A 27,092-nucleotide genomic window follows, 5' to 3' on the forward strand; every position below is an offset into this window, starting at 1 on the left:
TCCAATATTTGGTGAGCCCAAGCGATCCCCAGTGTGATAAAAGCAAAATGCTGCGGATGTTGGAAATCTAGAACAAAAACAAAAATACCTGGAAAAACTCAGCATGTCTGACGGCATCTGCGGAGAGGGATACAGTTAACGTTTCGAATCTGAAGATGCTGCCAAACCTGTTGAGTTTTTCCAGGTATTTTTGTTTTTGTTCTGGATCTCCAATGTGGTTGGCCACAGACCCAGGATTTGTGCCAGGCCTTGTTCAAGGAAAGAACCAAGAGTTGTCCTCACCATGTTCTGAAGTTGTGACACCTATCCTGTTGGTGTTGGACCAAAAGCTTTTGTTGGACCACTACACATTATTTGAACAAAAAGAAACACTGCTCCATTCCTTTGGACCAGCTAGTGATCAGACTTTAATATTTCACAGTGGGGTGTTGAAAGAACAACCTGACTAAAGAGCGGGGGGGGGGGGAGAGGACGGGCGCAGGGGGTGGGGTTGCGCGGGGAGCGAGGGCGCGCACACGGGGTCGGGGGATGGGATCGCTTACGTGAGGGGTTGGGCGGAACGCGCGCCCATTGGGCCACCTGGAGTAGCGCTGAGATTTCAAGGGTAACGGAAGGGGAGGTAGCCATGGGCCAGTCTCATAGATCACACGTAGAAAACCCCATGAGCACCGAGGAGCTCTGGGATTACCAGGTCACCTTCAATGAAGGAGTTTACCGGTTGGGCTGGGGAGAGAGAGGGGGGAAGGATATGGAGCGGGCTGTGGGTTGGGCTGGAAGTTGTTGGGGGAGGGGGAGTGAAGAGATCGGTTGGGTGGTGGGGCTGGTTGAGGAGGAGGAGGGGCCGGGGTGTGGTTTTGTGGAGGAGTTGGGCATCAAGGGGGAGGATAGAGTGGGGGGTATTGGCTGGTTAAGGAGCGGGTTGGGACATCGAGGAAGGGGGGTTGGTTACCGAGGAGGGGGGCGGGCGGGGGGGAGTCGGCCGTCGAGGAGGGGGCGGGCGGGCGGGGGGAGTCGGCCGTCGAGGGGGGGGGCAGGCGGGGGGGGGGAGTCGGCCCTCGAGGAGGGGGGGCGGGTGTGGGGGGGAGTCGGCCGTCGAGGGGGGCGGGCCCGGGGGGGAGTTGGCCGTTGAGGAGGGGGCGGGTGACTGGTTGGTCATCGAGAAAGGGGGCGGGCGGGGGTGTTGGTCGTCGAGGAAGTGGGCGGGGCGCGTTGGTCACTGGGGGGTATTGGTCGAGGGGAAGGGGGAGGAGGGGCGGGGGTTTGGTCGAGGAGGGGGTGGTGATGGGGGTTTTATGGAGGAGGAGGGGGACTGGCGATGGGGGTTTTGTGGAGGAGGAGGGGGCAGGGGATTTGTGGAGGAGGAGGAGTGGCCGGGAACGGGAGAGAGGTGGTGTGGAGGAGGGGCTGGAGTTTGGGGGGGTTTGAGGAGGAGGAGGGGATGGGGCATTTGTGGAAATAGGGGAGTCTGGGGATGGGGGTGGGTTGTTGGGGAAGTTGGAGTATCGAGGAAGGGGGGTTGCCGGAATGTTTATCGAGGAAGGGGTGGATGGGTGGAGGGTGTCGAGGAACGGGGGTGTCAAGGAAATGGGGAGGGAGCTGGTGGGCTTCAAGGAAGGAATAGGTGCCTGGTATGGTTTGAGGAAGGGGGTGGGCTGAGGAGGTGGGGGGTTTCTGCTGGGGTTGTGTTAGGAATGTAATGTAAGAGGACCAGATACCAAGTAAATGGCCAACTGTACAACCCACGAGTGTTTCTCTCACACTTCTACTCATTGATTCGTGCCAAGCACCGAAGCAGGCCTTGATTTCAACCTTACTGTAGCCCATCTCTGAACCTGTTGGTGTACATACACCTTCACGCAAAAAATGAGTACTTTATATCTGTCCTTATCAAGGGTGGTGCTGCTGCCTAGATCACAATGAAAGGGGAGGTAGTTGAGATAGAAGGACAAGGGCAGCAGATGTGTGGGAACACCACCACCGCCACTGCATAATGCAGATCAGCTCATTCATGTAATTTGATGCTGAGTTACTTGGGACTCGGGTTGGAATATAGGATACCAGCCGATGATGAAAGGCTGCTGGCTGCATATAGAGCACCAATATTTTGCCTGGCAATGATCTTCACTTCAGAATTAGCCGTTGAAAATCTGCAAAGTATAGATATATGAAGATTATTTCATATCGAGGAGAGGAATACCCAGGAAAAGTATACTCTTCCCACCTACCTTATGCACTGCACTCATGTTGCAGTGAAGCTATCTTATTTGAACAACCTCTGGAGCCTTAACAAGCTGTCCTATGCCCACTTCATTAGGCTTGATTAACAAGTCACAGTGGATGTGGAAAAGGGCTGATGCCTTCATGCCAGACAAAACAAGATTGACTATCTGTTACTTATCAGTGCAATAGACAGCAAGCTTTGTATTATTGGCTGTAGAATATTCTTCAAGCCGCTGAGAATGCCTTGAAGAAAAATGCTATGTGTTAATCATCGTTTTTATATTTCCGCAGGAGCTAACATTTTTGACAACAATGGAAATCCAACAGTAAGAAAATTTATTTATAATGCTGCTTTGTGTTGCATATGCTCATTTTTCTGTGCTGTACTTTTTATGATTCCTTACCAGTAGGGAAATGTGATTAAAGTATACCTTCAGATGACGCGCTAGCACCAGTACAGATACAACATTATGGTGTCAATTTCTATGATTTGAGCTCATGAACCTTAGTCAAAATTATATAATTATCGCTTTAGCCATTTATCTGTTCACTACTGTATGTCAATATCGATTCTCTATGTTGTAAATTTTGTAACCTGGTAAAACAATATTATTTTGCTGTTTCTTTGAATATATGAACTACTTTTGCATCTTGTGTCTTATGAAGAAAACCAAGTGACTCCATTGGAGGTCAACTGCATTGCTTTTTTGTCAACTTTAACTCCATCGTGATGCTATAGCAACATTAAGAAGGAAAACTCCAATTGAATTCCCTCAACCATTGGCCCAAATCTTCTGATCAGGATCAGAACATCTATTTCTGACCATGATCAGACAAAAAAAAATACCCACTTACCTTCCTCCAATTTTTCTCACCAATCTTCCAATGGAGGATCCTGCAGAACTCGGTCAGTGTAGGAAACCTCAAAGACATCAGCGAAGGGAATCCATGCAGAAGTCACGTCTCTTTTTACGGCACTAGCTGCTGTATTCTGGTAAGTAAAGAGTTTAAATGTCTCAAAGCTTCTTTGTAAAGCTACAGAGAGAAGATAAGTGTGTAACAAATTAGGGTGGGTGAGATAAGTTGGTAAAGGCATAGGGTAGTGAGGTAAGGGGGTAGGGTGGCAGAGCGAAAGCTGAGTAGGGTAGTAGGTGGATCGGATGACATAAAGGTGAGGTGGTAGGGTGGCAGGGGTTGCTAGGTGGGATTGTAGGTTGGCAGGTAGGTGAGGTGGCAGGTAGATAGAGTGCCAGGTGGGTAGGGTGGCAGGAGGGTGAGTGGGAAGGTGGGTCAAGTGAGTAGTCTGGTCTCGTCGGGATGAGTTGCGGTGGAGGGGTCAGATTGCGGGATTGGGTCAGGTCAGGAGGGAGTCAGGTCGGGGGAAATTGGATGATGGGGCTATTCAGGTTGGGTTGGAGTCGCGGTGTCATGGAGAAGACGGTGTCAGGACGATTATCGGGGTCAGGTGGGTTGGGATGAATTGGGGGTTCCTTGTGAATGATTGCTGGGGGCGGGGGGCGAGGTCAGTTGTCTAGTTAACCATGAGTTAGACTGTCAACATTTCCTGGGTAGCTATCCAGGTGAGTAAGGCGGAACCGTTTGAAGTCTCCAACTCTAACTCGGAGCTGGAGACTTTTTCGGGAGGTCTTGGGGAGCAGGGAATTTCCCATCGGAAGTTCAAACTTCCTGGGCAATTCCCACAGATTCAATGCCTTGGGACTTCCAAGGGATCCTGTAGTGCATCTTCTGTGGTATGTCCAGTCTCGGATGATCTGGAGACTGGAAGATCTGGGCCTATGTTGCTTAATTTATTGTCTGATTTTCCATCCATTTTTTTAATAGAAATTCCGTAAAAGAAAAAAAATGGAAAATATGGCAAAATTAAAAGAACTTTGAAGTAAAATGGAAGGGATTAATAAAAACAACAAAAATGTAAATAACAAATAGAAAAACTAGGCATGATGATGAAAAAAGTTATGCAAAAATTGGAACATTGAGAAAAATAAATGTAATAGAAATTAATTCAAGGCAACTTTAAAGAGAAAGCAAATATTGCAAATCAAATAGTACATTAAAAAGGCAGGATTACAAAATAGAAACAGAAACAGAAAATAAAACAAGGACCTGGATCTTCTGCAGGGGTTACCCTCATTTTTGATCATAGCAAACCATTTACTTCCACCTTCATAACATTGCATGCCTTTACTCCTACTTCAGACCATCTTCTTTTGAAACCTTTATACATTTTTCTTTGTCACCTCCAAACTGCATTACTCTAATGCCTTTCTAGCCAGTCTCCTACCATTGACTCTCTGTAAACTTCAGTTCATTCGAAGCTCCGTTGCCCATATTCTACATGCATTCCTGGCCCCTTACCCCACTGGTTCCTTCCTTGTCCTCCAAAATAACAAAATTAAAATTCTCAACCTTCTGTTTAAATCCCTCTATAATCTCTTCCAAAGCTTCCCCTGCACCCCCCTACCCCTACCCTATTGCGAATTCCAGCCTCTTCTACATCTCTCATATTCTTTCACACCATCATTAGCCCCTTATTCTGGAATTCCTTCTTTACATCTTCACCTTCCCTTTAGGCCCTCCTTAAAACCTACCTATGCACATGTGACCATGTTTTTTGAGCTTGGTGTCTATTTTCCTTATGCCTCTGAGGCACATTGGACTTTTTCTTGCATTACAGGTGCCAAGTAAATGTATGTTGTTATGATGAGATTGAGACATAATGTAATTCTAAAATAACAGTACTCTGTCTTACTGTAGCTGTTTGTTTTTTTGGGAACTCAGATGAGCCAGCTGTTCTACTAAACAATGTGTGGTACCATACCTTCAAATTTGTGCACAGTAGATGGTCAGAGCATGCATGCTACAAAATTTTGCCTATAAATATGAAACGCATTGAAGAGCTGTATGTTATAGCTCACAAGATATTTCTAGATGAGAAAATCTATTCAACTAATCGTAACTCCATTGTCTGATAATTTTCTGTCTGCTAGAGGTGAGCTGGGTGGAGGAGAGTATGGTATGGGGTTGGTGTTTAAAATCTGAGTGACTCATTATACCTTCTCTTCCTCTAGATGTGTCCTAGAAAGAGCCAATACTCTTTGCATCTGGCCGTATACTATCACTCACTCTGTACCATCCAAAAATCAACCCAGATGTCAACCCCAATACAACCAATGTGAACTAAAAAAGGGCGCACTTGGTAAAATACAAAGCACGAGTGAGGAGAAGCATTTGAAGGTCGAACTTGAGGATATATTGCCCCTTGGCTGAAAAACCTGGGGTTCCAGATCTTGTGGGCACTACTTGTATAAAAAGGATGCTTGTAGACCCTTAACTGAGGGCTGTATCAGGCAATGTGCTACCAATGCTAAGTCTGGAGGATTATCTACACATGCAATACTCATTTACATGACTTCACTGCACTGCAGTACATCTTGAAACATATGGTGAAATCTGCAGCAGAGGTCCTTCGACTGAGTACTAAAGGGCTTTCTTACAGATCAGTTGCCACTCAGAGACAGCTCCAATACTATTAACATGGCAGAAATGGGAATAAATGATGCTACTGCACAGGATGGCATTACATGCACACACCCATACCAGCCAGCCACCTCAAATACCACAGGCTATGGAAAGGGCTCAGAGTCAGTTTGCCAATGTAGCCAGGTAAGAAATATAATCTGCAGAATGTCCATTTTGGGATTTGGCTGCCATGAGGCTTCTCTGCTAATATAAAAGCCAGTCATCTGATCGTCATGTACTGACACTTGGGCCTCAACTAACACTTGGGAGAAGCATGAAGCTAGGATAAAGAATGCAGACTTCACATTGGCACCAATGGACAGTGGTAAGAAACAGGCACAGACAGAGAGGGGTAAATTTTAACCCTATCTGCTGGACGGATATGGGCAGGAGAGTAGTTCAAAACAAGCTGCTTTCTTTACCCCCTTAGTTCCCAAGCCTTTCCTGTCAAAACAGGGTTTTGAAGATGGTTGAAACTTCCACCTAAAGCAAACAGGAGCCTCATAAATTTATGTAAAGGTACAGTGGACGGGGAAGATGTGCTACAGACATTATATATTTATATGTATTTATGCATTGAGCATATCCATTATTGAAGAAAAGATTTCCTGCATCTTATTAGCAAAAATATCCATTCGCTCAGCAATGGAATGTTTGGCCCATGTTCTCAGTCAAAGCACAATGGAAAGGGGATGATCCAAATTCCCCAGCCTTTAGAAGTCTAGATCACTGACGTGGCCTGGATCCCTCAGTGGGACCCACTTCAACCCATTTCCAGGCCATTATCATTATATGGTTACAGCACAGAGGCCATTTCCCCATTGTGCCTGAGCTAGATATCATCTTAATTTGGCCGACTGGTCTGTCCTATGCCACGTCTTAACTGAGCTAGCAAGTAGGAATTTCTGTTGTAGAGAATCTCTGTGTCATTCACCTTGTAAGGAGAAATCTTTAGTTTTGGCCAACCAGAAAATCTCAGAAACTGCCAGGACCTGACACAAGGTGCCTGCAATTTCCCAGTGCATTCTGGCACATTTACGACAGGTGTCCAATGAAAGCCCAAGAAATTTTGGTGCCATTATATCCTGCAGTTTACCATTCTATAAAAGAATCTAAAAATAAATTAGTATATTTTTCTTTTGATCTACAAAATAGTCAAACATTTCCAAATTTTTGAGAATGATTTCATATATTCCTCTTATGCTTTCTTACGTTTCTGTTAGCACACCATTCATCACAACAGTTGCTTTAATATCCCTCCAGACTATAGTTCATATTGCTTAATCCCTGCATTCCTGCTTTCAAACTGTCTCTGTTTGTAATTAGCATCTATCGATATCTATTATTTGTGCTTCTCATAAATCTGCTTTCCGATCTCCATCGTTTTTGCTTTGTTTCACCAGACCAAGCCTTGTCTGCCACCCAGTGGTTAAAATCTCATGTAAGTTAATGTGGTTACCATAGCAAGAATCAGCCTAAATTAATGAGTAATTGATCAATCACATGAGTAAATGAACTAATATATAATCTGTAGCACAGATCATTATTGTATGCTAATCTTTTACAAGGTGAGTTTTGCAGGCATACTGAGAAGCAAATGATGCGCATTTCAGTGTATATATCTTTCACCTCAATCTGAGCCTGCTTTGTGTAATTGATAGTAGACAAATAGGGGAAAGAGGTTTTAAGGAAAGCAAATCACAGACTACGTAATGTTCAGAACTTGAATTAATTTGATAATTTTTTTAAGTTCATTTTTCTTTCTTGTTTACATAAAAATGTATCATGTAAATTTTCCAAGCGTGGCACTAAAGTGATGGAACCTCTAAGCACTGAATGTAATATTGCCACAAGCAGATCAGGCTGGTCTTGCAGACTTATCTGAGGTTATCCTTAAAGATTTCCGGCCTATATTGGGTCTGTCTACAGAGCTCACTGTCAGCAGGGGAGAAAGGAAGTGAGGAGCATGCAGCTGGAAAAATTGCAATTGCTTTTAAAGGAAATTTATTTGCTCATGCACAAAAGGAGAAATACCATATTTTGAGGCATGTTTGATGGTGCTTGTTTTTGGATGAAGTGCAACAATGAAAGGTTACATTTGATATTCCAGGGCACTTTCTTCACCGAAGAAATATCCAAGCTGCTTGATTGGGTACACTTTATCAGAGCCATTAAAAATTGGAAATTCTATTGCATAACCATTTGAAAGAATGAACTCAACTAACCAACTTTAGTGTAGAACTATTCTACATGGTGAATGTTTAAACACATAAGATAGATGTAGGTTGAACATTTGGCTGTCATTTATCTATCAAAATTCCAACATCTCAACACTCCTTTGTAGGACAGAGTGTTGAATTACAGGGAAGAGTGAACCAGAATTTGAAGATGGCCACAGTTAGTATAATTGGCCATGCTGAAAAGGTGGAGGCTGAACCCATAGAGGACTATGAAGCTGGAGTCCTCAAACCTTACAGCTGGTTACTACTATCTACCCTTTATTTGTTCACAGATATAACAATCCACCATAATGTCTTTAGATTGCTAACATCTATTTCACTGGGTGCTTTCATCCACTATTGCAGCATTTTTTCTTGTGTTTCTTTCAGCATTCTCAATGAAGAGCTGCAGAGTCCAGTATTACCCAACTAACTAGTAGCTTACTGCAATCAGCATAACGTTCACCATAGTTTACAAGCACGAGCACAGGATCACTAAGTGCAGGGGATTTAGAGGGTCAGTTTGAGTTGGCTACACTGGGTGAATTAGAATCATAGAGGTCTACAGCACAGAAAAAGGCCCTTCAGCCCATCGAGTCTGCGCCGATCAAACAAGTACCTAACTATTCTGATTCCGTTTTCAAGCAATAGGCCCATAGCCTTGTCTGCCAAGGCATCGCAAGTGCCCATTCAAATACTTCTTAAATGTTATGAGGGTTTCTGCCTCCACCACCCTTTCATCCAGTGAGTTCCAGATTCCCTCCACCCTCTGGATGAAAAAATTCTTCCTCACATCCCCTCTAAACCTCCTGCCTCTTACCTTAAATCTATACCCCCTGGTTATTGATGCCTCCACCAAGAGGAAAAGTTCCTTCCTGTCCACCCTATCTGTGCCCTTTATAATTTTATACACCTCAATCATGTGCCCCCTCAATCTCCTTTGCTCCAAGGAAAATAACCCTAATCTATCCAATCTCTCTTCATAACTAAAACTCTCCAGTCCAGGCAACATCCTGGTAAAGCTCCTCTGTGCTCTCTCTTCTGCAATCACATCCTACAAAACGCAAATAAGCAGGAGCAGGTGGGTCACTACTAGGAATGCTCAGGAAATCTCAAAAAGTCACAGGGGGTGATGTGGGCATGTACAAGCCTTTCTGTACATTTGCCTTGCAACTTTCACACCATAGCAGAAAAAAAATTCTGCATTTTCTCTTGATCAATTTTGTATCCATGTAACCTCAGATCCAGTTGACTTTATTTTTAATACTTCTCTTGTTTTTACATAGTTTGGATGCATCTTATTTTGTTTAAAATTTATTTCAGAATTTGTAAAAGAACACTAATATGTCGTCCCTCACCAAAAATGTTTTATGAACATAGAAATTAGGAGCAGGAATAGGCCACTCGGCCATTCGAGACTGCTCTGCCATTCAATTAGATCATCGCTATTCTGATTGTAACCTCAACACCATATTCCTGCCTATCCCCAATAACCTTTCATCCCCTTGTTTATCAAGAATCTATATACTTCTGCCTTAAAAATATTCAAAGATTCTGCTTCCACTGCCTTTTGAAGAAGATAGTTCCAAAGACATTCAACCCTTTGAGAGAAAAACATTTCTCCTCATCTCTGTCCTAAATGGGTGACCCCTTATTTTTTAACAGTGGCTCCTAGTACTAGGTTCTCCCACAAGAGGAAACATCCTCTCCTACCAAGACCCCTCAGGATTTTATTTTTCAATCAAATCGCCTCTTACTCTTCTAAACTCCAGTGGATACAAGCCTAGTCTGTCCAATCCTTCCTCAAAAGACAACCCACCAAATCCAGGTACTAGTTTAGTAAACCTCTGAACTGCTTCCGATGCATTTACATCCTTCCTTAAATAAGGAGACCAATACTGTACCAAGTACTCCAAATGTGCTGTCACTAAAGAAGAATAACCTCCCTACTTGTGTATCAATGCCCCTTGCAATAAACGGTAACATTCCATTAGCTTTCCTAATTACTTACAGTACCTGCATATTAGCCTTTTGCAATTCATGCATCAGGCCCCCTAGATTTCTCTGCATCTCAGAGCTCTTTTTTTATTCTTCCTGCCAACATGGACAATTTCACATTTTTCCACATTGTACTCCATTTGGCAGGTCTTTGCCCACTCAATCTATGTATATCCCTTTGTAGCCTCCTTGTATCCTCTTCACATCTCTCTATCCTACCTCTTTTTGTGTCATTAGCAAGTTCAGCAACCATACCTTCAATCTCTTCATGCAAGTCATTTATTTCAATTGTAAAAAAATTGAGGCTTCAGCACTGATCCCTGTGGCACACCACTCATTACATCTTACCAACCAGAAAAAGATCCATTTATGTCTACCCTCTGTTTCCTGTTAGCCAATCTTCTATACATAACAATTTGTTAGCCCCTATATTATGAGCTTTAATTTTTCACAATAACCTTTGATGTAGCACTGTTACGGTACAGCTGATGGTAAATGCTGAGCTGCTCAAATCCCAAAGGGAAAGTTGAAACAACTGCCACAACTGTTTTGCAATTTGTATATATTTCAAGATGCATGCTTTGAATTCAGTAGTAATAGGGCCACCAAGTCACAGGTTTACAAAACTAAAGTAAAACTTTATTAAATTTTTAAAAATAATTTTAAGCACATACATAGGTTTACAAGTTACTACTATAATAACTTCTAGCTCCCCTGATTAATTTAACCCCCAGTTACACCTCTGTTAAGGCAACAGTAAAAAACACATTTTAAAAGACCCAGGCAAAGATACACCATACCTTGAACAGTCGAATTCAAAGTGAGTTTCTCTCAGCTTTGGTTCCTTGTAGACAGTAGCTTGAGGCTTAGATGCTAGAGGCTTTTCACACTTGTTAGATCTTAAAATGCCTTCCCTTGCACACAGCCTTCTCTCCTTTATACATATTTTCCGTTTTAAATGCAAATTCCCATAATTCCACTCTGGGCAGAATTTTCTGTGTCCACTGGCAAAGGGCATGATAGGTGGTGTGAGTTGGTTTCACGATGATGGGAAGGCAGGTTCCTGCCAGGCTCTTGAAACCTTGCCGGATCATTTGTCCACGTTGGTGGGAAAGGACGTCGACATGTTTCACAATAGCGCAGAAGTGATGTGCACTTAGGGGGAACTTAGGTGAGTGAACAGCTTCATTCTGCAGAGCCCGCCAGGGTCACCTTTTGCTTTGCAGGCCTCGGGCGGGGGAGGTGGGGGGTGGTCTGGGGTGCAGTGCTGCCCCGCCATGGAGGTGACTGTTGTCCCGGGGCGACTGCTGCTCAGCTTCAGAGGCGACTGTTGTCAGTGTTGGGGGGAGTCTAGGGGCAGCTGCTGCCCAGCCTCGGAGGCGACTGTTGGTGGGTGTCTGTGGGCAATTGCTGCCTAGCCTCGGAGGTGACTGTTACCGGTGGGAACTATTGTCCTGCCTTGGAGGGGACTGATGTCGGGGGGAGGGGCTGCCTGTGGGCAACAGCTGCCCAACCTGGGAGGCAACTTTTGTCAGGGAAGGGGACAACTGCTGCCCAGCATTGGATGCCATATACAAGAAATCGAGGTGGGTGGAACGGTAGGCAGGGGAAGTGGCCATGCAGTAGGGACACCTGTATAAACTGACCATTCTTCTGCAACTGAGATAGCTCGGGTGTAGCCACAGTGATATGATTGGGGGCGGGCTCCTAGACTGCCTACCCATGCAAGCAATGCAGAAGCACCAAAGTGCCACCAAGTGCTCCAGACTTTACCCAACTCCATCCCGCCCCCACCCTCAGACACAGACTGCGAGTCTGCGACTACTTTACTGGGCTGTGGAGCAGTTGGAGTGCACACATTGTACCATCTCCTCGCCAATGCTGGCCAAGTAGCAGTCATTGCTGGAGGCGCTTACAGCCCCTTGCAATCTCAGCATCCTGGTTAGGAGCAGACACCCCCATGTCGCAGGCTGACAGGGCAGCCATGCAGCGCATTCATCTTTGGCCATTCAAGGGGTGGCCAGCTCTCTCCGGGAAGCATTAAGAGGCTGTCTCACAGGGCAAGAGAAGGTGCTCTACACCTGTGTTAACCATGTCTCTCTCTTTTTCTTTCATGCCTCAGGAGTGCCACATCAGGAGCCTGGTGACCTAGCTGTATCCCTGATGGGTTACAGAGAGCGAAGAAGACGGAGGAGAGGACGATTGAGGCTCCTGGCCGCACAAAGGCAGGAGCAGCAACCTCAGGAAGAAGGGGTTGCTCGAGCTGTCACACACACTGTCCATTAGCAACAGCGAGCTGTGCCTGGTCGGTGCCTAGCAACACCCAGGGTCTCTGCACGTCACCTGTCATTCCTGCAGGTGACTGAGAACCAGTGTTGCCGTGTTACTCAGGTCTCCGTCATGACACATGGTGGACTACATTAACCGCAAGGGATTCTACTCTCTGAATGTGCAGCTGGTATGCGACCACCAGAAATGCATCCTGAAGGTGTGCTCACAGTTTCCAGGGAATGTGCACAATGCCTACATCCTCCGTTGGATCCCTGGAGTCTTTCAGGGCCCACAGAAGCTGCAGGGATGTCTCCCTGGGGATAAAGACTACCCGCAGAGGTTGTGGCTGATGACACCAGTGCAGCATCCTCAGACTGCAGCAGAGCAACAGTATAATGACTGCAGCTCACAACTTGGTGGAGCAGACCATCGGGATGCTGCAGATGAGGTTCCGGTGCCTAGATCGGTCTGGTGGATCCCTGCTATACAGTCCCCAGAGGTGGTCACGCATCGTTATCATCTGCTGCGCCCTTTACAACCTGGTGGTCCAACGAGGAGATGAGCTGGCTGAGGAGGAGACGGACGAGTTGCACACCTCCTCTGATGAGGCTGAGGAGGTCCTCGGAGGCAACAATGAGGGGGATGAGGCCCTTACATTGGCTAGATGAGCAGGCACACTTGGGAGACCCTCAAAGCTGCTAGATTTATGGAGTGTGTTGACAACATGCAGTGAGGTGACCCCATAGATCCTCACATTGCATTTGTGAACGTTTGATTCCAGTTTGGCTTATGGCAGTGCGAATACTCTCTGTGAGAATGTTCCTGTTATGGAGACGCGGTGGAGGCACTAATAGTCATTCGGTTGCAGGAGGATGATGACAACATGCAGTGAGGACACTCCATAAATCTTCACATAACCTCTGAGAATGTCTGACTCTTGTCTGGCTGAGGGCAGCTCACTTGCGCTGCATGATCAGGGCCATCTCATAGAGATGCAGCCATGAAACTTTAGAAGGATCTGATGCTTTGTCCCTCTTCAACACCTGAGCCCTTCTGGAGCTGTAGCACAGGATCAGTGGTCATAGATGCTGAAGACATAGTGGCCAGCCCCTCCTTAAAGGCGCTGAGAGCACATCGAGAAGATGAGAGTACTGTGTAGTTCCTGCCCACAACATTCTGGCAACAATGACAAGCACAGCCAAAGTGCAGGCGTTGGTAATTTTTCCAGGGAGTGTGAAGCTGGACCATCACTTCGGTCTGAGAGCTGCACAGAGCACAGGGAAGAGGCCCTAGATTGAGACACCTGCCTTTATCTTCTGCAGAAAGGTTTTGAATCTGAGTGACAAGAACACTGCTCATCAGAACAGGGAGCCATAGAGTCCTAAGCAGCGAGACATTCTTGGGAGTTTATTGATAATAGTGGACAATATGTACAAGTGATTAACACCCGTGCCCAGGTTGTGCAACTAATTCTCCTTAACTTTTCTAACCCTGCCACTACTTACATCTTGTTGCTCCCCTGACATCCACAGACGAGATGAAGGTAGCCTGCTGAATGTGACACCCTGTCTGTGATAACTTTGGCAGGCGTCCTCTGGAGGTCCGAGACTTAGAGGGCCCCGGCCTGCTTTCGGGGTCATGCTGTGTGGCAGTGGCACCCTTCCCGGCCTGTAGAGCTGGAGCTGCTGAGGAGGAGATGCAGGGGGCCGGACACACTCGGAGTCACCTGGATGGATTGGCTGGAGAGCCCATCTGCTGATCCTCCTTCCTATGTGTGCCCGGGGGCTCTCGGCTGATTCCTTGAGGAGCAGAGGTGGCCCGGCACCCCCCTCACGTACACATTGTTGGAGGCCAAATATGGCATCAGCGACGGAGTTGAGCCTGACAGCAGTGCAGGAGTGAAGTCCTGGAGCAAGTTTCCATAGCGGCTGCCACCCTACCAGTGTTGACCTCGGTGTGTTGTCATCCCAGCGCTATCACCTCAGCCTGAAGGCAGGCGGACTCCTCCATCGTGCCTTGCAATCTGAGAAGTGTAGCGGACATCCCTTCCTGATGTTCTCGAGCTTGCCTTTGCAGCTCCAGCAACTGTGATATAACCAAGTCCAGAGGCTCAGCTGACTCAGGCTCAGCAATGTTCTGGCCTCCAGCAGTCCTGCGAGTGTCAGACACCTTGAAAGACCCTGCTGTGCAACATGCTCACCAGATTGTGATCCTGTGGCTACTCTACAGCTAGGTCCCACTGAGGTGTGTGTCTTTGCACTGGTGGAGGGTGTGGGTGAGCACTGTGATGGGACTTCAGGGAGGATGCTCCAGATTCCTCTTCAGCAGTTTCTTCAGAGCTTGATTGGAGGCTCTGGGTCATGGACTCTGTCGGCTTTTTAGCCTACGACAGCAAGAGAGGTAATTAATGCATGGCAGTGGCCTGTGAAACAGGATACATATTTCACTGCATGATTGTCTGATGGATGTTGCACTGCTGATCCTCACTTGGTAGAGTAGCGTCAACCTCACCGTCAGCACAGGACTGGTCCAGATCATGGCCGGCCAGCTGCATGGCTCTGTTTTCAAAGTCCGTGAGGACCTTTATTTTGGGCATTCCGCCACCGGTCTGCAACCTCTCTCTCGCTTGTGTGCCATTTTGTCCTGGATGGATAGAGATGGAGAAAGTTTGAGCAGACACCTGCCAGGCCAGATGATATGTATGCCTGGCCTGTGTGGTCCCATGGAGGGGATGAGGACAATGACGGTGACTGATGATATCCCTTGAACTGGCAGTGAGTGAGGGCCCTGTAGATGTGTGATAGGTTTGTAAATGTGTGAGTTGAGAGTGATGAGAAGAGTGATTTAACCTGATGAACAGAGGAGATCATTCATTCTCTTGAGGCATTGGTTGGCTGTCCTCTACTGAAGGGCGTTGGCACTGACGACCACTGCCACTGCTTCCAAGCTGGATTGGTCACGTTGGTGCCCATCCTGTGGCCAGAGTGGGGGTACAGGACATTCTGGCAGGCCTCCAACCGCTCGAGGGACCCGTCGTTGAAGCAGATGGCTGTGGTCTCTTTTTCTTTGCTGGCCGTGTCTCCCGGGCAGTGGCAGTGAACAGGTGCCAATGAGTGCTGTACTGGTGGCTGCATTTTAAAATGGCGGCCGGTATGATGCAACAGCGGGATGATGGTGGGCGGATGAATGAGAGCCCGCCCACCATTGAAATGGCGTGTTTCCTGGGAATGCATAAGTAACATGGCGGGCTCGGGACGATTATGGTATGAAAACTGGCCTTCACTGTCGGCGGGTGGAACGTCATATTGCCCACCTCCAAATTTGGGAAAATTCCACCCTTTGTCTTTGGTCTTTACCTCTCTAATAATAAAATTCTGCCATAGTACCAAGTTTACCAGTAATCTTTGGCAAAAATAAACAAACTGAGCAGAAATTTTCGCTCGGCGGGCAGGCGCATGCTCGACCCACTCGAGCGTGAAATGATGCACGTTGGCATCAGCCGAGCGTGCCGACATCAATGCGCAGTCATGCGATAGTTCGCTGTCAACTCTGCGCACCTGCCAACAATTAAAATGCCTGTTAAGGCCATTAAATAATCAATTAATTAAAATTTTCGCTGCCCATCCAACCTAATAGTTGGCAGGCAGGTGAAAAGGCCAAGTGGCCTTTGCATTTTTTTGGAAACCTCATCCATAGGGTGGATGAGGTTTCCAAAAGAAAATAAAAATAAAATAAAAGTTTTAAAATTGAATTTATAACATGTTCCTGCACATGTAACATGTTTTATTACATTTATATTTTCTTTTTTTAACAACGCTTCATCTCCCTGAGGCAGCTCAGCGCCTTTGGGAGGTTATGAAGCGCTCACTCGCGTGCATGCATGAAGTTCGCGTTCAGCCCACTCACCCATCTCTCCCCACCCCCCACCCCTGGCACAAGTAGCGCTCAGCGCTGCCACTCGCTTTTCATGCTGGGCGGCCTTAATTAGACCGCCAGCGTGAAATCTCAATCCGGTCCCATTCACGGGCGGCGGTCAGCTTCTCGATTGCAGGCAGCGGTCAGCTTCCTAACTGCCTCCACCTGCCCCTGCCAAGACTACCCACCAAGGGCAATATTCTGCCCACTGTTTCTTATCTTCTCCTGGCTGGGTGAAAAATTTCACTCCCTCTTTTGAATTCAAGTTAGTCTAGTTTGTTTAAAAATGCAAATGCTCTCTTTACACCTCACATTCTAAAACTTCACCTATGTTTACCTACTTAACATTCCAAACCTAGCTTATCTTCTGATAGCTTTAGACCAGCTGCCTTTAATTCAACTAAGTCCCACACACACGCGCACGCACACACACACACACAAACACAGACCACACTTATACTCTACAATAAATTCCAATAACACTATGAAAATTATATGTCTTCCTACCACTCCCCCTCCTTATTAAAGAAATAAACTGTCATCGTTTAAAAAGATGGCTTCATTTTCTAAACCCATCTTACATTACCCCCTATACTTACTGTGCTATTACATTACCAGGTGCATGCATTAACATAATATATATACAAATCTTTGATATCAACAAAAATCATTCCACTCCTGTGTCCAGGTTTTAAATGTCCAATTTTCCCTTTAAGCTTCAAACCCTTCACAATGTATCTGCCATCAGATTTTCTCCTCTTGCCATATGTACATTCTGTAGATTAAGTGGTTGCAGTAATAAACTCCATCTGAATAGCCTTGCACTTATGTCTCGAAATTTGTCCAGAAACTTTGAAGGATTGTGGTCTGTATAAACAGTTGTTTCTGATGAATTGTTTGCAGCATAAATTTTAAAATGCTACAGTGCTAGCACCAACCCCAAAGTCTCTTTTTTGATCGTTGAATATCTTCTCTGTTGTACATTCAACTTCTGTGGAAAATATCCTATCAATTTCTCAATTCTAGTGTCGTCATAACAATACAGCCCCAATGCCTATTGTTTGCATCAAATTGCTAGTCATAATTGGGTACTGCCAAAACTGGTGTCGTAGTTAATACAGTTTTCAAACTATAAAAATGCCTTCTGACATTCCTGTGTCCTTCTTGCTACTTTTTAATAGTTCAGCCAATGGAGCAACCACACTCTAAAATTTGGTACAAGTCTCCAGTAAAACCCACTCATGCCTAGAAATCTCAAAACTTCTTGTTTTGTTGTAAACACAGTGAAATCCATGAAAGCCTTGACTTTCACATCTCTTGGAGCCATCTTACCATTTCAAATGTTATGGGCTAGATACATAACTTGTGCTTTTGCAAATTCGCTTTTAGCCAAACCAAATTAGCTTCTTGTAATCGAGCATATAATTCTTCCAGATGTGATAAATTCTCCCACGTCTGACTGAAAACCATCAAGTTGTCAATATCAATGCCATAATTGCTCAGACCTGCAATTACTTTCTTGTCAATCTATGAAATGTTGCAGGTGCATTTTTCATCCCAAATGGCATGACTAAACTGATTTAGTCCATCTGGCATCACAAAAGCTGATATCTCCTTTGCTCTCTCCATTACCGGTACTTGCCAATATCCTCTTAGCAAGTCAATCTTTGTGATAAATTTTGACTGTCCCACATTCTCAATGCTATCTTCCAACTGTGGTATAGGATATGAATCTCTTTTTGTCATCACATTCACCTTTCGATAGTCCATACACAGACTTTGTGTCCCATCTGGTTTCGGTACCAGAACAATGGACAATTTTTCCACTACTCCAACAATCACTGTTTTCTATTTACTCTTTAAATTTACTTTCCACAAGGGAATAGATTTAGCATCTCCATGAACCCCACTCATTATCACCTGTTCCTGCAATACTCCCTCTGAACAACAAGTGTCACTATCCTACAACATTAAGGATTGACTAGCCCCTGTGTCTCTTAAAATTTTAACATCTTTTAACATCCTACTCCACCCTGTACACATGGAAAGACTTTCCCTTTGCATACAAAATCTTTAAACATTTCTACAACCTGCTCCTCAGAACTCTCTTGGGAAAATTGCAAACACTTCTTTACTTATCACCAATTCTTCCAGTTTTACCTGTGCACAAACCATTGGTTTTTCCTGTGCCTGAACCTCAGAACCCATAGTATTTTTACTTCCAGTACTTTCCTGCACCCCTATAATTCCAACGGATTTTCCCTGCAATTTCCAACACACTGACTTTGTGTGCCCAACTTTATTCCAATGAAAACACCTCAGTTTTTGAGTGCCACCTCTACCCTCAGCACCTTCCTTTATATCCTGAGAAGAAGCTTCCTGGGAATTTCCACCTACTCCTCTTCCCTGACTACCCACCTTCCTTTCACCTTCCCACTTTCTGTCCTTCTTTGATCTAAAAGGGTGACGAGAAAGAACTGGAACTAACTCAATCATCAGCTATCTCTGCTGCTTGTCTTACCATTCCAACATGTGTTTTCACTATCGAAGGAATTGAATATTTAAATTCTTCCAAAAGAATTACATCTCTAAGAGCTGTACATGTTGTCTCTATCTTTAATGCCCATATCCACCGGTCAAAATTACTTTCCTTTACTCTCTCAAACTTAATATAAGTTTGTCCAGGCTATTTTCTCATATTCCTAAATTTCTGCCAGTATGCCCTCAGGAACCATATCATATGCACTCAAAATAGCCTTTTTTTTAACCACATCATAGTTCACCAACAGTGAAGCACAAACCTTATGTGCTCTACATACCAACTTGGATTGTAACAACAATGTCCAGTTTTCCCGTGGTCATTTAATCTGTTTAGCTACCTTCTCAAGTGAAATAAAGAATGCTTCAACATCTTTTACCTCAAACTTTGAAGAGCTTGAACAAATTTAAACATCTTTCCACTGGGTTCTGTTCTAAAAATAAGTCCTTCTTCACTTGGTGTTTCCTTTTTATCTGCCAGCAGTTTAAGCTGGAATTCTCTGTCTCTCTTTTTTTCTCTCCTTTTCTAACCTCGCCATTTCTAATTCCCTTTCTTGTTTTCTTTCTCTCTCCTGCCTTTCTACCTGTTCCTTTTGGAATGCCCTTTCACTTTCCTTTTCTTTTTCTGCTGCCTCTAGTTCCAATTTTTTCATTTGCAACTGAATTTGAGCCCATTCCAATGAACCACCCCTTGGAGAACTCTGTCTCTCAGGTATTCCTTTCAATTTCAAATGCTGTGCTATACCTTCAATTATGCCTGATTTCCTTACCCTTGCAGGTAATCCCAAATGTAACTTATCCACCAATTCCATTAACCTAACTTTATTTACCCTTCATAAACCACCCAGAGTTATAACTTTAACTCCTAGGGAAGTCTTACCAACTGCCAAAGCCATATTGCAGTTTTACCACTTCAAAACAAAAACCTCACACCAACTCCTGAATTCAAGGTGCATCTCATACTCCTACCCAACTCCAAACCAATCCAGGAATTTCAAATATATTCCACAAAGAGCCCCCAATTTTGCTTTGGCATAACTGATGGTAACTGCTGAGCTGCTGAAATTCCAAAGGGAAAGTTGAAACAACTGTTTTGCAATTTGCACATATTTCGAGATGCATGCTTTGAATTCAGTAGTAATAAAACCACCAAGCCTTATAGGTTTCTTACAAGACTAAATTAAACCTTTATTAAATAAAAAAATGATTTTAAGCACATGCACAGGTTTACAAATTACTACTATAATAACTTGTAGCTCCCCTGATTAATCTAACTCCTAGTTACACTTCCGTTAAGGCAACAGTAAAACACATAGGGCAGTATTTCACCCATGTCGGGCGGGGGCAGTCGGGAAGCCGACCGCTGTCCACGATTGGCACTGGACCGTGATTCCATGCTGGCTGGCCAATGAAGGCCCGCCCAGCATAAAACGCAAGCGGCAGCACTCAGCGCTTCATAATCTACCTGAGGCAGCTCCGTGCCTCAGGGAGATGAAGCGATATGAAAAAAAAATGTAATGAAACATGTCCCCTCATGTGACTCTATCATATGAGCAGGGACATGTTATCATGAAAAATTTAAGTTTTTATTTTATTTTTATTTGCTTTTGGAAACCTCACCCTGTCCAAGGCACGCGCCCACCCGCCAAGCGAAAAATTTTACCTGTATATCTTAAAAGACCCAGGCAAAGTAACAAGATACTCTGAACAATCGAATTCAGAGTGAGTTTCTCTCAGCTTTGATTTCTTGTAGATAGCAGCTTCAGGCTTAGATACTGGAGGCTTTTCACTCTTGTTAGATCTTAAAATGTCTTCCCTTGCACAAAACCTTCTCTCCTTTATACATATTTTACCTTAAATGCAAATTCCCGTTGTTTCACTATGTCTTAGGAGTTTACCTCTCTAATAATGAAAATCAATCATAGTACCAATCTTACCAGTAATCTTTGGGAAAAATAAACACACTGGCCAGGATTTTCCGGTCATCAGGCGGGGACGAGTGGGAGCAGCTGCCAAACGGACTGACACCTGTAATTGGGCCCCGACCATGATTTCACAGTGGCTGACCAATTAACAACCAGCCAGCGTGAAACGCACGCTGCAGCACTGCCGGGTTAGGGGTAGGAGGAGCGGGGGCGCTGAAGTTCACACATGTGGTGGGTGCATGCAATAAGTGCTCCCTGGAGCATAGAGCTGCCTCGGAGCTGAAAATTTTTATCACTAAAAATAAGGAATTTTAAAATATTGAAAACATATCCCCTCATGACTCTGTCACATGAGCTGGGACATGTAAAATATGAGTGCAAAAAGTTTTTATTTTTTTAAATCACAGGACAAGATCTCATCCCGCCCATGGATGAGGTTTCGCCAAAAGTGCAAAAGCCGCAAGGCCTTTTCACCCACCTGCCAACTGAACAGCGAGAAATTTCAATTAATTAGTTCATTAAGGGCCTTAACAGGCCGCTTAATTGTTGGCGGGCGCGCTGGCAACTCCTGCGCATGGCCACTGACCAAAATAGTGCGCAGTGACGTCAGGGCGCTCACCTGATGCCATCGCATGTCATTTTATGCTCGTTCCAGTCAAGTGCACACCTGCCCGATGAGCCAAAAATTCTGTCCACTGTTTCTTAACTTCTCCTGGTTAAGTGAAACATTTCACCCCCTCTTTTGAATTCAAGCTAGTCTGGTTTATTTAAAAATGCAAATGTTCCCTTTACACCTCACATTCTAAAACTTCACCCATGTTTACCTACTTAACATTTCAAAACTAGCTTATCTTCTGATACATCAAACCCTTCAGACCAGCTGCCTGTAATTCAGTTAAGTCCCACACACACACAGACCCACAGACACACACCCCACTATTATTCTACAATATATTCCAATAACGTTATGAAAATTATTATATCTTCCTGACAAGCACCTTTTCAAATACTTTCTGGAAAGCTAAATACAGTACATTCACTGGTTCCCCTTTATCCACCGTTAAGTGACTTCTTGCCTTCATCACTTCTCACCTCTACCCAGACTGTTTTTATATCCTGGTGTCCTGAACTTAGATCATCCCCCTCTGATGTGCTAATACCATCATTATGTAACAGTCCCACGCCTCCAACATTTCCTAGCTTATTGTCCTTCCTAAATGTCAATACCTTCAATATTCAGGTCTCAATCTATGTCATCCTGCAGCCATATTTCTGTAATGGCTATCAGATCATATTTATTTCTATTTGCACTCTCTGTTCATCTGTTTTGTTTTGGATGCTAAAGATACAGAGCCTTTAGTTTTGTCATTTTATTATTTTTGTAACCTTTAGCCTTATTTGCTGATTTACCCTTAGATTTGCACTCTCTGTCCCTTCCTGTCACTGTCTGTTTATCATTTCTCACATTAATACCTTCCTCTATTGTCTTTTCTTTACTCTTTGATTTACCACATCTTCCCAAATTTGATCTCCACTGTTTAGCTTAAAACCCTCTCTATTTCCCTAATTATGTGGCTCGCTAGAACGCTCATCCCAGCATGGTTCAGGTGTGAACTGTTCCAGTGGTACAGCCTCTACCTTCCCCACTACTGACCAGTGCCCCACGAACTGGAACCAACTTCTCCCACGCCAGTCTTTGAGCGACATATTCATCTCTCTAATTTTATGTACACTATGCCAATTTGCTTATGGTTCAATTACCTTTGAGGTTTTGCTTTTTAATTTAGTGCCTAGCTCCTCATTCTCTCTATGCAGAGCCTCATTCCTAGTTCTACCTATGCCTCGGTACCTCCATGGACAATGACAACTGGATCCTCCCCCTCCCACTACAAGTTCCTCTCCAGCCCTAAGCAGATGTCCTGAAGCCTGGCACTGGGCAGGGAACACAGCTGTCTAGATTCTCAGCATTTGCTGCAGAGAACAGTGTCAATCCCCTTCACTATACTGTCCACCACTACCACCACTTACTGCAGACGTATTTGCCCTGGATTACATTGGCACCCAGGAGCTCCCAAATGCTGCTGCCATGACTCATCACAAGTTCTGCTACCCTTAATGTGTTTTAATTAATTAATTATATTCATTATTTATTTTCCTTTTTTATATGTTTTATTAGTTTACCAGCAGCTTGTATGTTGTTTTAAACCTCAGGACTAGAACAGACCTTAACCACTGATCAGATATTCACCAAACACCCAGCTGCTTTCCCTGTAATAGAGTAAAATCCAATTCCAACAGGGTGAAAAAGGAAAGGAACACCTCCTTACTGAACTCCCCCATTCATCAAACCCTTTATGCTCTCACTTCCAAAGTGACATTCAGTTGAATTATGATACTTTATTTGCAGCATTTTCAATCATTTTTGAGCTTATTCTAACTATGGCCTAGTAATTCAGTACGCACCAACTGCTTCTTGGGTTCAAAGCAGCCTCTTAGATGCTCATCAATCTATACATTTTGAGCAATTTCAGTTTTAAAATTTTAAAGCATAAGACTGGAAATGATTATTGATGACAATATACAAAGCTATGTACAAATGCATGCATATGATATTCTCCTGCCTTCTATTTTAACAAGAAGCTTAATCAATTTCAAATAAATCAATTAATATTGCTGTTAAAAAATAAAAGACATAAGAATATCATATAATGGTGTTAAATATACATCTATTTGCAGCTGTAATTTTTTAGCTTATACTGATCCTGTTGTAAATTGGTTTATTTCTTGCACTGAACTGAGACATTACTTTAACTGAATTTTTACTTTGGCATTTTAAAACAGGCAATGTTAGATCAGCTACTCATAATACACCTCGAGCAGTGTGAGATGTGTAACAGTAGCTCATCTTTTTGTTAAATTTTGAAGTCAAAATGAGTTTCATTATTCATTGCTATTGTTAAAAAACCAAAGTACTCAAAATATAATATGCATGAGCACATAGCTATGCTTTATTTTATGCTCTCAAGTGGATTTGATTTAGAAATGAAAATAGAGGAAGCACACCTTCAGTGATAAGATTTTGCAGCAGATTTTCCTGTTCCTGCACCTATCAGGTTCCATTGTCATGATTCCATGGTTCCATTATCGTGACTTACTCATTTACTTATCATACAAACCCACTTAATTAATATGCATACTTGCCTCTCATTCTTACCAACAATTGCCCTTACTTTTGCAATTTTAACTGAGACTGAGCAAATTGCATAAAACAATGCAAGACCACCTCCCAAGGTGAAGGTGAAGAACCAACAAATCACCCTGAGGGCAGCATGATGAGAGAGACATTTCCTATAATCCAGATACCTATAAAAACTTCTAATTCTCTAAGGGAGAGACATTAAAAATGCAAAATACTGGATATTGAAACCTACAGACACACCCAGAACCTCCTGGAAATATACAATGGGTGAAATGTTTCAAGGCAAGACTGCCAGCCATAAGAGAGAGATTGCAAGTGACATAGGCGGTGTCAAGAAAATCTTCAGCAGAGGAAAAAAGCTGAGGGCTCACTTTCTCTCTTTTGGAATAAGCGTGTTGCCCAGCTCGAGAAGCGAAATCTACTGGAAACCCACCAGCGAACCGAGATCTCGTAATCGTTGTAACATCTTCTAAATCTGATTGCATCCAAGAAAGTAGCTAACCTAAATTGCCTGCAACATTTAAAAATCTATGCCTCAAAGACAAGCAAAGAACACAACCATATATTCTTTTACTTATTTTCATTGGAGTCTAACTTCCCTCATTTCTGATACATAAGAACTAGGAGTAGGCAATTCTGCCCCTCGAGCCTGCCCCGCCATTCATTATGATCATGGCTGATCTCATTTTGGCCTAAACTCCAATTTCCTGCCCTCTCCACATAATATTTCAACCCATTACAAATTAAAAATCTGTCTATCTCCTTAAATTTATTCAGCGTCCCAGCATCCACTGCACTCTGAGGTAGGTGTGAATTCCACAGATTCATGACCCTTTGAGAAAAGTAATTCCTCCTCATTTCTGATTTAAATCTACCACCCCTTAGCCTAAAACTATGGCCTCTCATTCTAGAATGCCCCAGAAGGGGAAACATCCGCTCCACATCTACTTTGTTCATCCTCTTTAGCATCTTATATACCTCAATTAGATCTCCTCTCATCCTTCTAAACTCTGGCGAGTATAGGCCTAAACTGCTCAATCACTCTTCATAAAACAAGCCCTGCATCTCTGGCATCAATCTAGTGAACCTCCTCTGAACGGTTTCCAGTGCAACTACATCATTCCTCAAGTAAAGGGACCAAAACTGTGCACAATACTCCAGGTGCGGTCTCATAATGCCTTGTACGGTCGCAACAACACTTCCCTATTTTTATACTCTATTCCTTTAATGATAAATGCCAAAATTCCATTTGCCTTCCTTATTACCTGCTGTACCTGCATACTAGCTTTCAGCGATTCATGCACGAGGACACCCAGATCCCTCTGCACTGAAGCATTCTGAAGTTTCTCTCCATTTAAATAATAAGTCGCCTTTTTATTCTTCCTACTAAAATGGATAACCTCACACTTATCCACGTTAAACTCCATCTGCCAAATTTTGACCCATTCACCTAACCTGTCCATATCCATTTGTAAATTTCTTATTCTTTATTGCAACTTACCTTCCCACCTATTTTGGTGTCATCTGCAAATTTAGCTATAGTACCTTCTATCCCTGAATCTAAGTCATTAATATAGATTGTAAATAGTTGGGGCCCAAGGACTGAACACTGTGGCACCCCACTAGTTGCAGCTTGCCATCCAGAAAAAGACCCATTTATCCAGACTCCCTGCTTTCTGTTGGTTAGCCAATCCTCTATCCAAGCTAATATATTACCCCTAACTCCATGTGATCTTACCTTGTGTATTAATCTTTTGTGCGGCACCTTATCAAAGGCCTTCTGGAAGCCCAGATATACTACATCTACAGGATCCCCATCATCCACTTTGCTTGTCACATCTTCAAAGAACTCTAGCAAATTGGTTAAACACAATTTATTCTTCATAAAACCATGCTGACTCTGATGTATTGCATTTTGACTTTCCAAATGCCCCATTAGTACTTCCTTAATAATGGATTCCAACAATTTCCCAACGACAGACCTTAAACTAACTGGTCTATAGTTTCCTACTTTCTGCTTCCCCCGTTTTTTGAATAAGGGTGTTATATTAGCATTTTTCCAATCCACTGGAACCTTTCCAGAATCCAGGGAATTTTGGAATATTATAGCCAATGCATCCACTTTCTCCGCTGCCACTTCCTTTAAGACCCTGGGATGTAGGCCATCAGCTCTGGGGACTTGTCACACTTTAATCCCAATAGTTCGCTCATTACTTTTTCGCTAGTGATGGTGATTGTTCTAAGTTCCTCCTCTATACTCTCTGCACTACCTGTTACTATTGGGGTGGTACTAGTGTCCTCCACCGTGAAAACTGAGGCAAAGTATTGATTAAGCATCACTGCCATTTCTGCATTCCCCACTATTAACTTCCCAGTCTCGTCCTCCAAGGGACCAACATTCACTTTAGCTACTCTCTTTTATACACTTGTAGAAGTTTTTGCTATCAGTTTTTACATTTTGCGCTAGTTTTCTTTCATAATTTATCTTTGCTCTTTTTAATTTTTTAGTAACCTTTTGTTGATCTTTAAAAGTTTCCTAATCTTCCAGCCTGCCGCTGACCTTTGCAATTTGGTATGTCTTAGTTTTTGCCTTTGAATTATCTTTAACTTTTTTGCTTAGCCATGGTTGCTTTTTCCCCCTCTTACCATCTTTATTCCTCATTGGGATATATTTTACTTGGGAGGAATTGAATCTTTCCTTAAATATCTGCCACTGTTCATCAACTGTCCTACCTTATAGTCTTCCTGCCCGGTCCACTAGGGCCAAATCTGCCCTCATATCTATGTAGTTACCTTTGTTTAACTCCAGAACACTAGTATGGGACCCAAGTTTCTCGCTCTCAAACTGAACTTGAAATGCTATCATGCTATGATCATTCTTCCCTAGAGGATCCTTCACTATGAGATCATTAATTAATCCCATCTCATTAAACAAAACCAAATCTAGAACAGTCTGCTCCCTGGTTGGCTCCACAGCATATTGCTCCAAGAAACAATCTCTAATGCACTCTATGAACTCTCCCTCAAGGCTACCCTTGCCAATTTGATTAGTCCAGTCTATATGCATATTAAAATCACGCATGATGATTGCCTGTGTATGGGCCCGAATGATTTTATGAGGGTCGAATGCTTGACATCATATGAACATAGGAAATATGAGCACCACTAGGCCATTCAGCCTGCTCCACCATTCAATAAGATCATGGCTGATCTGTTTATGTTTTGAAGTCCACATTCCCATCTATCCTGATAAAATTTGATTCCCTT

General features: G+C 43.7%; 1 protein-coding gene across 1 annotated transcript in view; it reads left to right on the top strand.

The window, feature by feature from the left end:
• The first annotated feature begins 555 nt into the window (after nucleotides 1-555).
• The window catches only part of LOC121278014 (calcium and integrin-binding family member 4-like), a 94,648-nt gene continuing 68,111 nt past the window's right edge, over nucleotides 556-27,092 (top strand). Inside the window, exons 1-2 of the mRNA XM_041188014.1 lie at nucleotides 556-604; nucleotides 2,512-2,546. Of these exons, the coding sequence (XP_041043948.1) occupies nucleotides 2,533-2,546 (14 nt within the window). The 5' untranslated portion in view covers nucleotides 556-604; nucleotides 2,512-2,532. The remainder of the gene's footprint in view (nucleotides 605-2,511; nucleotides 2,547-27,092) is intronic.

This window comes from Carcharodon carcharias, chromosome 5 (genome assembly GCF_017639515.1).
Source record: "Carcharodon carcharias isolate sCarCar2 chromosome 5, sCarCar2.pri, whole genome shotgun sequence".
Lineage (NCBI taxonomy): Eukaryota > Metazoa > Chordata > Chondrichthyes > Lamniformes > Lamnidae > Carcharodon > Carcharodon carcharias.